The sequence below is a fragment of the Lithobates pipiens genome, unplaced genomic scaffold, assembly GCF_037356315.1.
Source record: "Lithobates pipiens isolate NorthernLeopardFrog02 unplaced genomic scaffold, aLitPip1_a1.2 Scaffold_18, whole genome shotgun sequence".
In the NCBI taxonomy this organism is placed as follows: domain Eukaryota; kingdom Metazoa; phylum Chordata; class Amphibia; order Anura; family Ranidae; genus Lithobates; species Lithobates pipiens.
In genome coordinates, this window is record NW_027507758.1 from 189587722 (window position 1) to 189602735 (window position 15014).

At 43.8% G+C, this 15014-nt stretch overlaps 1 protein-coding gene across 3 annotated transcripts in view; it reads left to right on the top strand.

Moving 5' to 3' along the window:
- LOC143987600 (centromere protein H-like) overlaps positions 1-14661 on the top strand; it is a 232043-nt gene extending 217382 nt beyond the window's left edge. For all 3 annotated transcript variants that reach the window (XM_077486459.1, XM_077486458.1, XM_077486457.1), the window contains 2 exons: positions 910-1067; positions 14470-14661. In XM_077486459.1, the coding sequence (XP_077342585.1) occupies positions 910-1067; positions 14470-14568 (257 nt within the window). In that variant the 3' untranslated portion in view covers positions 14569-14661. The remainder of the gene's footprint in view (positions 1-909; positions 1068-14469) is intronic.
- Positions 14662-15014: the final 353 nt, after the last annotated feature.

Consider the following 15014-nt stretch of genomic DNA (forward strand, 5'->3'; position numbering starts at 1 on the left):
ATAGAGCGCTGTAGATGAGGTAATGTGTAGACACATACTGTATCCCGCTGTCCAGAGTGACTAATTATTGTCCCTCAAAAGGTGACGAGCTTAGATGCCAAAGTAAGGGCACCACACTACCTATAGCAAGACTTGTAAAGGAAATTCAGTCCTCTTCCCCCTCAGCTTGGCAGTGATGAAGTGTGCTCATTCTGATCAAGCCAAGAGTCAGCTTCTGTAGCAGTTTCAAAAAAGTGGGTTTGACACCTAGTGGTGACCCATTAGCTGGATGGATATAGCATGGCTTATGTTAACTTTAGCAGCTGCAGCCATTTTTTTTCACATCAGCAAATGTTGCCTGTTTTTGCTGAACTTCCCCAGAGAAGTCCAGATAAAAAGAAAATTTTGTGCCATTGTATTGGATGTTCGCTTTTTCCCTGGTGGGTCTAAGTATGATTTCACAGTCCTTATAGTTGAGCAAGTGGGCCAGTATGGACCTAGGTTGATTGCCTGGTGGTAAAGGCCATGAAGGCTTGTGATGTGCGCATTACATTGCAAAAAGAGGGGTAAATGTCTCCTTGCTGAACACCACAGCCCATCCATCTTCTCTGGTACTCCCACTTTGCAGACATTGTTCCAGAGTAAACAATGTAATCTGCCCAGTTGTTTGCTAAGTTGAGCTGTTGAGCTGCTGCTGTGGCTTCCCGTGCGAGAGGAGGTAGCTGGTCTTCCAGGTTGCTAATGCTACCCTCTACGACAGTCTAAGGGCAGAAAAAAAGTCACCATGACCACTGTGTGCATGCGGCCTAATGATTGGTAACCTGCTATATATTCATTTACTATTTTTATTGTATTTCAATATGCCTCTCAGTCTCATGATTCATGCAAAAGTAGCACATTTAATCTTTGTTTTGCATTTTGTATTTCTAGAAATTCGGATCCAACAGCAAGATCTCTTTGGAAGGTTAAGATATTCAGGAAAAACAAATCACAAAATCCATGATATAGAAATGAAGGCATTTGCTACAGAGAGAAAAAATTTGGAAAGTCTTTTAAATGAAGTGGTTATCCTTCAAGAAGTTTTTCAGGTAAGCTAAAACTAGTTTAATTGGAAACCTTGCATAAGGCTGGGTTCACACCATCGCCGCATGTGGCTCCTAGCAGGGGCCCAGTGCGTCCTGATTTTCAGGTCCAATTTCAGCCCACATTTTTGCCTGAATTTGGACCTGAAATGTACCAAAAGATGCACAGGGCTCCTGTGCAAATTCGCACCGGAGCCACAATGGAGATATGTGAACTGGTTCCATAGAGAGCCAGTCAAAATCTCCTGCTATTGAGAAGATCCAATTTGCAATGGTGTGAACCCAGCCTCCAATGTTTTTCAGGTTCACTGTTCAACTTAAAACTGTAAATTCTTTAAAGCATAAAGTGTTACTAAAGCAAGAACCCCCTGCATTCACTATATCTGGTCTCCCACAGTACACAGGACATGGAAATGTAATTAATTAAATATAAACTACTAAATACCTTTTCTCATCAGCAGTAAATGGCAGTCTTGTGACTTATAACTCATTAAATCTTGTAGGAAGATATTCATTCTCCTCTTACTGTCCTATGAGGCTGCATGACCCCTGTCTAGACAGTGCTAATTGGCCCTGTGCTGATCACATGCACCCTTCCAAAAAAACTCTCTAGCAATACACTCCAAACTGAGCATATGCAGAGTGTTTCCAGGGTTCTGTACGGTCAGGAGATGGATTGGGGACAGTAAAAGGACCAGATCAGAGAAGACAGGATCAAACAGCCTTTTTACACATTGCAGAGGATTAACCCTTTAGGTTCCACAGTGAGTATAACAAGCATGCTTTACTGCATACAAAGACTGATTGTTCTGTTGTGGGCTTGGTAACACTTTCTGGCCAGCTTCGCAGCATAGTGTTGCAGTAATGTGCGCCATTGTATGGCACCCCAATATACACACAGCACAGCCAAGACAAAAGACCTTTATTGCAGCACAAAGTAACTCATTTCCATGCCTTGTGGTATATTGCAAAACAAAAAGGTTCAGGTGAGGTTTTCCGTGTGCTGGAGTGTTTTAGCAGTTTGTTCAACAGAGCACAGTCATCTGCAGTGCACCAGTCTCTGTGCTTTTGTGAGTGTACGTTTTGTGGCAATTTTAACATTTTAAAAAAGTATAGTTATGAAAAGTACTACGATTTTCTGTAATATGTGTATTGTTGCACTATTATAAAAAATATATTTATTGAAACAAAGCGCCAAGTGGTGGAATGTTAGATAATTCAGTATTGATGTATCTTCATAAAGATGAGAATATCTGGGGGGCGTGGCTGAGCGGCACATGTAGACGGTCGCATACCTCTCCTGCTCCGCCGAAAATCCTGACAATTATCCGGTTTTATAGAGGACACGCTCCGGAACGAGCCCCACCGTAACCGCCACGATACCGCGGAGACGGCGACACGTCCCGCGGGGCTCTGGGACGCTTCCATCCATGCCTAGGAGCAGCAAGGAACCCCGGAGTATGCAGGCCGACCTGTCTCAAGATGGCACCTTGCCGCAGCGCTCCTCCAGGGATCAGTACAGGGAGGCAGCCCAGAAACTCCTTTATGATGGCAAAGCTTCCAAAGAGATGCCCTCCCCTCCCTCAGGCACCGGGGCTGCCATGGGTGATCAATCGGCTGCGGATGATACGGTCCCGCTGGAGGATGTTGAGGGATTGTCCCCTGCTTGGAACGCTGTGAGTACACCAAGGGATGGATTAGTGGGGCCTACTGCTATTCCCTCTTCATCTGCTGGCACTGAACCCACTCTCGGGGATATATTCTCTGCTGTTACTGCTTGCAATATGTCTATCTCAGCACTTGCTACTGAAGTGAAAGGGGTGAAAGCTGAAATTTCATATGTGCGGCAGGACATGCAAAAACTAAGAGAACGCACAGCCGCCATTGAAGGCAGGGTGAGTGCTATAGAGGATGACATTCCCCCTATGCAACGGGACTTGCAATATAATTGTCACCTTACCGCTCAGCATGCGACTCGCCTGGATGACCTAGAAAAATCACATGAGATGCAATAATATCCGCGCAATAGGCATCCCGGAACGGGCTGAGGGTAAAGACCCTGTCACATTTATTGAGAACTGGCTAATTGCGGTGTTTGGCAGGGAGGCTTTCTCTCCACTTTTCGCGGTTGAGCGCGCGCACAGAGTCCCGTCCAGACCCCTACCACCAGGCAATCATCCTAGGGCCTTCCTCTTTAAACTGCTGAATTACAAGGACAGGGACGCCATACTGTCTAAGGCCAGGATTATGGGAGGCACGCTGGCTATCGACAATTCTAAGGTATCCTTGTACCCGGATTTTTCAGCCGAGCTGCAGAAGCAACGTTCAAAGTTTATGGATGTGAAGAAAAGATTGCGAGAGCTTAATCTTCCTTATGCCATGCTCTATCCAGCGCGCCTCAGAGTTGTTGCACTGGGGGAAGCCCATTTCTTTGACAGGCCTACCAACGCAGCTCAATGGCTGGACAGAGAAGATAGAGCCCTCCAAGCTAACCGTGTACAACACAACGCCCGGGCCTGAGGAGAGGGCCCAGGGATCTGGCGGACGTCGACTGCCCTGCTACAACTTCCTTTGGCTCTGTGGGGGCCACTTGCTGGCTTGTTCTGATGATGTTGATTTTTCCCTTTTCTTTTGCATAACTGCTTTCCGTCCTACATTATGAGCAAGGCGGCAGAAGGAGGTCTACGGTCACGGTATACCCCATACAAACCAGTGTATTTTACAGGTGCCGTCGAAGTGAAGCTTCTAGTTGAACTAACCTGTGGGTTTCATGGGAGCTTCCCCCACCTTCCCCCCCCCCACCCGACAGCGGCAGGGGGTTTGTTTGTTATACGGCCCAAGAGGCTGGGGACCCTGTTGGTCCCACGAAAAGAGTTAAATTTGCTGACTGGTTACAACCACAAAGTGCTTAATATTTGTTCATGTTCCTGTTCTGACTCTTCCAGACTGATGTACCTAGCAGTCATGATATATGGCTACATACAGCTAACTGTTTGCATGTTGGCTGATTTTGATGCTCTGTTCACTGTAATCTTTTCTTTGTATGACGTCTTGACTCTTTTAGCTATGTGGTGGTGCCAAATATTGTGTATTCCCCTGACATTATTTGTGATAAGCCCATATGGCGGTTGAGCTAAATGTCCTTACATGGAATGTGAGGGGCTTAGGTGCCCCGGTGAAAAAACTTGCGGTGTTGAGACATATAAAATCAATGAATGCCGGTATAGTGTGCTTGCAGGAGACACATTTTGCGGCTGATCCTCCTCCTTGCCTGAACCCACACATGTATGAGGTTCAGTACCACTCCACGTATTCCTCGTATTCCAGGGGGGTAAGCATACTTGTTCGTAAGGGTGTCCGGTTCCAATGTTTTAAGAACCAGATTGACCCGGATGGCAGATATATTTTCCTACTCTGTAAGGTTCATGGGCTAACTTGCATACTGGCTAATATTTACGTACCACCGCCGTATTCGGCGGGGGTTCTTGGGAGCTTGGCGAAATTCATGGCGCAATATCAGGAGGTTCCCCTACTCGCAGTAGGGGATTTCAACAATTACTTAAATTATACCAAGGACAAGTTCCCCATGCCCAATAACATAGCAACAGGTGCTACAGGCTGTACGCCTTTTGCCAGGGTCCTGGAGGAATTGGGGCTGACAGATGTATGGCATAGCAGGTACCCGGACCTCAAAAAATATTCGTGTCATTCGGCTTCTCATGGAGGCCTATCTAGAATAGACCTGGATCTGGGCAATGACAGGATGCTGCAACACATTAGAGACTCCGACTACGCTGACAGACACCTCTCGGACCACTCCTCGCTTCGCATTCGAGTATCATTCCCTGACGGGGTTGGGCGTCCAGTTTGGAAACTTAACCCCTTCTGGCTCTCGTTGTTCCCAGAGCCAGACCCACTTGGGGATGCGCTTAAATCTTTTTTGCTGGTTAACATTGGCACGACAAACCTGGGGATGGTGTGGGATGCATTGAAGGCCTATACGAGGGGGCAGTGCATACAAATAATCAATAGGATTAAGACGGATACTAAAGCTTGGGAGGTGACGGTGCGGTTTCCGAAACTGAAGACAGGTATATTGCCAACCCCACAGATGACGCAAAAAGAGCGTGGTTGGGAGCACAGTCAATGTCTAGGCAACTGGCATTGCAGTTAGCTGAAAATAAACGTTTTTTCTTGCAACAAGCACATTTTGAGGAAGGTGAGGTGACTGGTCATGCTGGCAGTTATGGCGCGAGCGCAACAGTCATCTTCTACCATTTCGGCTATCTGTGATGACCAGGGGGTTGAATACTCTTCCACCTCAGACATTGTTCGCATTTTTAAAAATTTCTACGAGGACCTGTATACATCTAAAGTGAGGCCCACAGAGGAGGAGATTGGGGACTTTTTAGATAAAAGCGACCTCCCAATCCTATCACTAGAAGACACGGACATGCTCAATGCACCACTGACAGAAGCAGAATTAGGGGTAGCTTTGTCGCACTCCCAAAACAATAAGTCGCCGGGGATGGATGGCCTACCATCTGAATTTTATAAAAGATACTCTGGTACTTTGCTCCCCACCCTTTTGAATGTGTATACTGAGGCGCTTGATAGGGGGTCCTTGCCGGGCTCCATGAATGAGGCCATTATTGTAGTCTTGCTGAAGCCGGGCAAGGAGGCCAGTTCCCCGGGCTCCTATAGGCCCATATCCTTGCTAACAGCAGATGTTAAGCTGCTGGCTAGGGTATTGGCAAATAGACTGGCCAAGGTCATACATAAAATAGTGCATAAAGACCAATCCGGATTTATCCCTTCCAGATCCACAGCACAAAATATTAGGAGGCTCTTTTTGAACCTGCAGATCCCAACTGATAACACTGGCAATAGAGCAATTTTTTCCCTTGATGCAGCTAAGGCCTTCGACAGTGTCGAATGGCCTTACCTGTGGAAGGTGTTGAGATGTGTGGGACTGGGTGATACCTTTATTAAATGAGTCCAGTTGTTATATGCTAAGCCCACCGCAAGACTTCGGGTGAATGGGGAGCTGTCAGAGCCATTTTCATTGTACAGGGGCACTCGACAGGGGTGCCCTCTATCGCCCCTGTTGTTTGCCCTGGCCCTGGAACCCCTGGCGGCTAGGATACGTGGGGACAAAGACATAATTGGGTTTCAACGCTCCTTGGGTACGGATATGGTATCCCTATATGCTGATGATACCCTGCTCTACCTGGGAGACACGCAGGGCTCTCTGCAGGCAGGTATGGCCCTCATTAAAGCTTTTGGGGACTTGCCAGGGTTTGCCATTAATTGGGATAAGTCAGTGCTGATGCCCTTGGATCCCTTGCCCGTCCCAATACCTGAATGTGCAGCAATGGTCCAGATTGTCACTGAATTTAAGTATTTGGGTGTCCAAGTAACCCCGGACCCATCCCACTATATTGCGCGCAACTTATCTCCCCTCCTCACCAGGTTTAGAAATAAATCCACGGCCTGGTGCAAATTGCCATTATCGGTTGCTGGGAGAATAAACCTAATCAAAATGGTTTGGGCTCCGCAATTATTGTATATTTTTCATAATTCCCCGGTGTGGATCCCCAGGAGATGGTTTGAGAAAATTGAGTCGCAATTTCGGGAATTAATATGGCGTAAAAAAATCGGCTAGGATTAAATTGTCAACCCTTCAGTATAATAAGGAAGAAGGTGGGATGGCGGTCCCGCACCCCAGGACTTACTTTTTAGCATCTCAACTGCAACAGCTGGGAGGGTGGGGACTAATAGACCTGACCGACCCTATTCGCACGCTGTTAGATGCGGAGGGGGACAGCGAGAAGGCACTCACGAGGTTGGAGGCGGGGTATCCGCATTTGGATTCGACGGCTCCCACTGTGAAGCTGTTGAATACATTGTGGCCTTACATTAAAAAGACACTCGGAGTGAAAGGGTACCTGCCAGATACGCCTATATGGCACAACAAGCAATTCAAAGAACTACAGAAATTAAAAGGCTTCCAAAACTGGGAAAGGGTGGGTATTAAATATGTCTCCCAGCTGTATTCTGGTCATACATTTAAATTGTTCTCTGACATCCAAACTGAATTTGGGATATCAAACAACAATTTTTACAAATACAGCTGCGTCATGCACTACAGGCACAGGAGAGGACCACTGTACTGCGGCCGACAGATCACGCTATTGTTCACTCTGTTTTTATGAGGACAGATAAACGGGGAATGATCTCTGGCTGCTATAGTGCGCTCCTTGCACGAATACAGGACTCTGCTAAACTGCCATGTAGACAGGGGTGGGAGGCAGATCTTGGCCCCATGGACGGGGAAAAATGGGAATTGTGTCTAGCGGCAGCCCCTCTGGTCTCCCTGTCGGCGTCTCACAAAATATCACAACTGTACCTATTACATAGGGCCTATAGGACACCCAAGAGGCTTCATAAATGGGGTATCCGAGACTCCCCCCTATGCCCAAAATGCGAGACAGACCATGGGGATCTTCTCCATATGCTGTGGAAATGCCCCAAGCTTTTTAGATTCTGGAAGGAGGTTATAGCCACGATATCCACAGTATATGGGGTGTCTATCCCAATGGACCTGGCTGTTTGTTTGCTGGGTGCGCTGGAAGATGATACGCTAACCTCTCACACACGCACAGCAATCTTACGATTACTCTATGTAGCACGTACACTGATTGCTCAGCGGTGGATTACTCCGAGAGTGCCTACCAGGGGGCAATGGGTGGACAGTGTGAACACATTACTAATTAAAGAAAAATTGACATATCAACATAGGAAAGTCCCGCAAAAATTTTATTCAATGTGACAGGGGTGGCTGGAGGTCCCAGGGCTGGCCCCCTACCAACTTATCAAGGACAGGCTGATTCTGGGATAGGTACTCGGAGCACGATTGCCCAACTGTTACCAAAAGTCGCAGGGAGCAGGCCGCACGTAAAAACGACATTTTTGCTACTGGAAGAAGGAACACAGTAATATTAGCTTGCCATGGAAGCCTTAATATAGCATGTGTATACGAGAACTTAATCAAAAAAACAAAAACTGTGGCTGTAACACTTGTTGTCAGTATGACAGTTGGTTATAGTTTAACTATCTATGACACGGGATATTGGAATTGCTGCACAGTGGATGGTTTGATGTATTAAGCAATGCAGGGGCAAGACATTGGAGAGTATATTGGCAATCTCAAACAGGAAAATGGGTATGATTAGTGAGTGTAGCACAGGAGGTTACATCTACCAATACAGGGGAATGTATCAAGAAAGTGGACATTTGGGATTTGACTCCTCTCCTGATGTTTCTCCTGTTCCTGTAATTTATATATTTTATATACTTTATATATTATATATATGTTTTTTTTTCCTTTTTTTTTCCTCTCTGTCTCTGTATGCACTGCCTGTTGTATACCATGTAATGTGCAGCAAGTGAAATAAAAGTTATGTTCTGATTTAAAAAAAAAAAAAAGATGAGAATATCTAAACTCCTAGAGGGAGCATTGGATACATGCAACTAACCTACAGGTTGCAATTTCCTTTTACCACTCTGCATGGCAGCTTTCAAAAAAGGGATTGAATCACCAGGTGTAGGATTAAAACTAAAAGAAAACAAGGACAGAGGGCACACCAGCCTTGTGCATTACCTTTTGTAACACAGAAATGCATTAAAAATAAAGTCGTGTACTCAAACGAATAATAAAATCAAGCAAATATGGCAATATGGAGTCCATCAACAGCCTTATCCAATAGGATCCGTTGGCCAGTAGACTTGAATGGGATGAGAGCAGTCCAAAATGACACTTTGAGGGTGACCCCTCTTCCTCAGAGCTGAATTTGAAGTGAATATAGATGGTTTTTAAGTAGTGACTCTGGTCAGGTGGATTAGTACATGATTGCTCTAAATCTCTCAAAAGCACCAAACATGATGTGTTAATGACTGGGTACTCTCTCTCTCTCTCGATCTCTCTCTCTCTCTCTCGATCTCTCGATCTCTCTCTCTCTCTCGATCTCTCTCTCTCGATCTCTCTCTCTCGATCTCTCTCTCTCGATCTCTCTCTCTCGATCTCTCAAAGCCAAATATGAATAGCTTTCAGATTACTGAGCCACGTTTGTGGAAAAAAAAGTCTGCAGGAAGCCCAAAATGGAAGAGTATTGGGGAGCCAAATGGCATGTTTATGTCCTGCGTCAGATTCTCAGGGCATTGGGGCGCATGCCAGCTGAATACCCAGATGGAAAAATGTGGCTCAGTACATCTGAAAGCTGTTCATATTTAGCTTCCATAGAGAGAGAGTACCCAGTCATTAACGCATGATGTTTGGTGCTTTTGACAGATTTAGAGCAACCATATACGTGTCTGTAATGTTTCCATCAGTCTTTCCAAGCATGGCAAACACTGCTATTCATCTTCTTTCCCTCTCCATATGTACAGGTGCTATTTACATGTATGCACTTTGGAGAGATAAATGTACCTATATAATGATTGGAAATACAGGCAGATGGTATATGGTGGCAATATCCCTAATGGGGAAAGACTTTTTAATGAATTATTCATTTATGGATAACATTGATCATTGGCCCTCCCATTGGAGGGAGGTGCTAAGATCACATGTACCAATCCACCTGACCAAAGCCACTCCTTATCAACCATCTATCTATTTCAGTTGAAATCCAGCTCAGAGGAAGAGGGGTCACCCTCGAAACACGTTGGCTCATTTCAGACTGCTCTCACCCCACTCAAGTCTACTGGCCAGCGGATTCTATTGGATAAGGCAGTTGATGGACCCATATTCGACTGATTTTATTACTCTCGTTTGAGTACACTACTTTATTTTTAATACATTTCTGTGTTCCAAAGTTAGTGCACAAGGCTGGTGCACCCTCTGCCCTTGTTTTCTGAGGTACTCCTGGGTTCCCCCTGGCCTGTTGAGAGTGGCAGCACAGCCAATGCAGGGGTGTGAGTTGTGAGGAATCCCCCCCCCCCCTTCAATTAACCCCATGGCAACTTTTCATGAGCATGGAAAAGGAAATTGGAACTTCAGCCATTTGTGTGCATATTTCTCAGTTATTTGACTTCTCCATAAGTGTGTAGAAGGCTTTCTTCAAGCTTCGTTTTTAGCAAATTATTCACCACATGTGAGAATCCAGTTTTTGGCACCAAGGCTAGTTACAACCGGTCTTAAAAACAAGGGTGAACAGCGGCGCTAGATATGGTGATAACATAAAATTATATAACAACTGGAATATAGGTATACATAAAATGTGTGTGAATAAGCACACATGATATTAAAACATTTGTTTAAAGCATAATGTCCATAAATGATCCGAGATCTTGTATGATTAGCACCTGGAGGCAGCTCCCTTAGAGTGAAGCAATGAGCTCTGTGTAGAAATGGGAACAGAGGGGCGCCAGACTGAGTGCAGTATAAATCATATATTTAATAAAAACAAGTAGTAACTCACAGGTTAAATTAGATGAGTTCAGTATGCAGTGAAAATCGCCAGTCCTGGAGTCTCATAAATGTCTTCCTTTTGCAGCCTGGGGCACTGGTGTGATCTTACAGGGATCCAGAGAATGCTGGGAACCAGGAGGCAGGAAACAAGAAGCAGCTGGTCTTGACTTAACAGGAAGTGTGATTATTCACAGTGGCAAGGAATGGTAATGCATTTCGAAGCTACAGCTTCTTCATCAGACCATGATTGGCTGGCAAACCTGGCAGTCTTATATTGCAGAGGAAATAGAAACAGAGAGATCTGATGGGCTGGCCAGCCCGTCAATCAAATACACAGATTCAAAGAGGTAGATGGCTGGAGACCGAAGAGAATGTAAATATGAGTAAGAAGCTTGCTGATTAATAGTGGAAGATAAGTTTATAACGTTTGCAGAAATCGATCAATTCACTAATTGATTAAATACATAAATATAAAATGTATAAATATACCTCAAATTTAAAATGAATACATTTTTATAAGTAAATTAACTAAAAAATGAATTAAGAAAATTATTAGCAATTTGGAAATCAATTGATTATTATAAATTATAATGAATTAATAAAATGGTGAGAATGGAGGAAAGAGAGGACTCTATGCTAGGTATAATATTAAGGTTCTAAGTTATATCATGACCAAAACATCATGTACGTGTTTACAACATGCAGTTGTAAACATGTACATGTGCAACAAACGCATGTATATACGTGAGTATATACAAACATCTTTCTGTCCCAATACTCTCTAGAGGGAACATAATATTGTATAAAAAAGGGGAAGGGGGGAAGAGAAAAAAAAAAAGGGGGTGGTAAAAACAGAAAGGGTGGTGGTAAAAAAAAAAAAGCGGTGCCAAATTTGTGTCTGTTGCCCAAATGAGCTATTTAGTGGATAAAACTGGGTATCCATTCACCAGTAACCTGGCAACCCACTGAGGCATGACCAGGGGAAAATCACACCAGCACCTGATTAAATAACAGTGCTGATTTCGATCTCCTAGTTCATTCCTCTAGGCGACATAGTATCCAAAGTGAAAATCCAATACGTTTCCTGACGACAGTCTTTTGAAACGTTCTGCTGGGGGAAATTTATCTGGAATTGATTCAAGGACCCAAACTTTTAGATCCTTGGATGATTGTTTATGATATTCTAGAAAGTGGCGGGGGACACTGTGTTTAGGGAGACCAGCATCGACAAATCTGCGATGTTCCCCAAATCTGGCTCTAAGGGCTCTGATTGTATGGCCCACATATAGCATGCCACAAGGGCAAGCTAGACAGTAAACCACAAACATGGAAGAACAGTTATGGAAGGTGTTGAATGTGTATGTCTTACCCTTATGAGCAAAGAATTTTTGACCATGTTCAATATGAGCACAAGTCAGGCACAGGGATTTTTTACACTGAAACATGCTGGGACTGCTATGGGGGCAAATTTTGCCCCCAGTTATGCAAATCTCACGATGGGCCTATGGGAGACCAGGTACATATGGGCACATAACCCATTCGCAGCGCACCTGGTCTTCTATGGGCGCTACATCGATGACATTATTATCATCTGGGATGGTCCTCCTCATACTGTACAGGAATTTCTATCACACTGCAACTCTAACAATTTTGGTCTTTCCTTTACCTCAGAAATAAATGCCACTTCTCTTTGTTTTTTGGACCTGGAACTCAGTCACCAAGAGTCCACAATTATAGCTAAAGGTTACACCAAGCCCACATCAGGGAACTCTTTTTTACATTTCACCAGTTGTCACCATCCGAGATGGGTTAAAAATGTCCCCAAAAGTCAATTTTGCCGGTTACGGCACAATTGCACTAGGTTGGAGGACTATAATGCACAAAGTGTTCACCTCAAACAGAAATTTATAGAGAAAGGCTACCCCCCAGACCTCATCGATCAGGCTCATATGGTTTACAATACCAATGACATTCCAAAATCAAAAAAGCGATCACAAGAAAATGTAGGAACAAGATTCATAACCCAATATCACAACAAACACTGGAAAATGGAGAGCGTTTTCAAAAAACACTGGTCTATACTACAGCAAGACCCACACTTAAAAACCACTATTCCTACAGTGCCACAATTTGCCTATAGGAAGGCTCCAAATATAAAAGGGAAAATCGCTCCTAGCAAAATTAAATCTGCCCAATCTATTTCCAATAACATTCAACTAACACTCATTCCTCTGGTGGGCATGTTTCAGTGTAAAAAATCCCTGTGCCTGACTTGTGCTCATATTGAACATGGTCAGAAATTCTTTGCTCATAAGGGTAAGACATACACATTCAACACCTTCCATAACTGTTCTTCCATGTTTGTGGTTTACTGTCTAGCTTGCCCTTGTGGCATGCTATCTGTGGGCTGTACAATCAGAGCCCTTAGAGCCAGATTTGGGGAACATCGCAGATTTGTCGATGCTGGTCTCCCTAAACACAGTGTCCCCCGCCACTTTCTAGAATATCATAAACAATCATCCAAGGATCTAAAAGTTTGGGTCCTTGAATCAATTCCAGATAAATTTCCCCCAGCAGAACGTTTCAAAAGACTGTGTCGTCAGGAAACGTATTGGATTTTCACTTTGGATACTATGTCGCCTAGAGGAATGAACGAGGAGATCGAAATCAGCACTGTTATTTAATCAGGTGCTGGTGTGATTTTCCCCTGGTCATGCCTCAGTGGGTTGCCCGGTTACTGGTGAATGGATACCCAGTTTTATCCACTAAATAGCTCATTTGGGCAACAGACACAAATTTGGCACCGCTTTTTTTTTTACCACCCCCCTTTCTGTTTGTTTTTGTTTTTACCACCCCCCTTTTTTTTTTTTCTCTCTTCCCCCCCCTTCCCCTTTTTTATACAATATTATGTTCCCTCTAGAAAGTATTGGGACAGAAAGATGTTTGTATATACTCACGTATATACATGCGTTTGTTGCACATGTACATGTTTACAACTGCATGTTGTAAACACGTACATGATGTTTTGGTCATGATATAACTTAGAACCTTAATATTATACCTAGCATAGAGTCCTCTCTTTCCTCCATTCTCACCATTTTATTAATTCATTATAATTTATAATAATCAATTGATTTCCAAATTGCTAATAATTTTCTTAATTCATTTTTTAGTTAATTTACTTATAAAAATGTATTCATTTTAAATTTGAGGTATATTTATACATTTTATATTTATGTATTTAATCAATTAGTGAATTGATCGATTTCTGCAAACGTTATAAACTTATCTTCCACTAATAATCAGCAAGCTTCTTACTCATATTTACATTCTCTTCGGTCTCCAGCCATCTACCTCTTTGAATCTGTGTATTTGATTGACGGGCTGGCCAGCCCATCAGATCTCTCTGTTTCTATTTCCTCTGCAATATAAGACTGCCAGGTTTGCCAGCCAATCATGGTCTGATGAAGAAGCTGTAGCTTCGAAATGCATTACCATTCCTTGCCACTGTGAATAATCACACTTCCTGTTCCTGTGAAGTCACGACCAGCTGCTTCTTGTTTCCTGCCTCCTGGTTCCCAGCATTCTCTGGATCCCTGTAAGATCACACCAGTGCCCCAGGCTGCAAAGGGAAGACATTTATGAGACTCCAGGACTGGCGATTTTCACTGCATACTGAACTCATCTAATTTAACCTGTGAGTTACTACTTGTTTTTATTAAATATATGATTTATACTGCACTCAGTCTGGCGCCCCTCTGTTCCCACAACCGGTCTTAAGCCTAACCGTGATGCATCATTATTTAACTGAATTTGAATACACCTACTGTACATCTATAGCATAGCGCAGTACTGCCTATTGCCCTTAACATAGTTTATTTTGTTTTCTTGTCGCATCATAACTTTTTTATTTATTTTTTATTTTTTGCTGTGTTTCAGAGGTTACTTATGAGTGTTCAACTGCACTGGGCAGAAAAACGACATTTAAGATCTCTTCTGCTGAGGATGAAAGATCCGTGCCTGTATTCATCTCATTAGGAACAGACTATTGTGTTAATTTACTAAAGGTCAATCCTGTAGTTGAACTGTTTTTTTGTATGAAATAAAGGTATTTTGCACCCTCTTTAATAATACTTCTTTTAACCACTTTTCTTTTCTTTAGACATACTACATATATGTTGAGTGTGAAGGGTTTACAACAAGCCCATGAAAGCATGATCAGCCATGAGCTTGTTGTTTTTTTTTTTTGTTTTTTTTTGTTTTTGTTTTTTTTTCTTCTGCCGACTCCCAGCTGTAATGTAAGGGTCCTTTCACACGGGGCGGATCAGTTCTGATCCGCCCCGTGGATGTCCGTTTGCTCAGCGGGGATCACTCCGCCGATCCCCGCTGAGCAGGGACATGACAGGTCTGTCTCCGCACACTGTGCAGGGACGGACCTGTCACAGCGCCGCTCTCCCCTATGGGAGATCGGATGACGACGGACC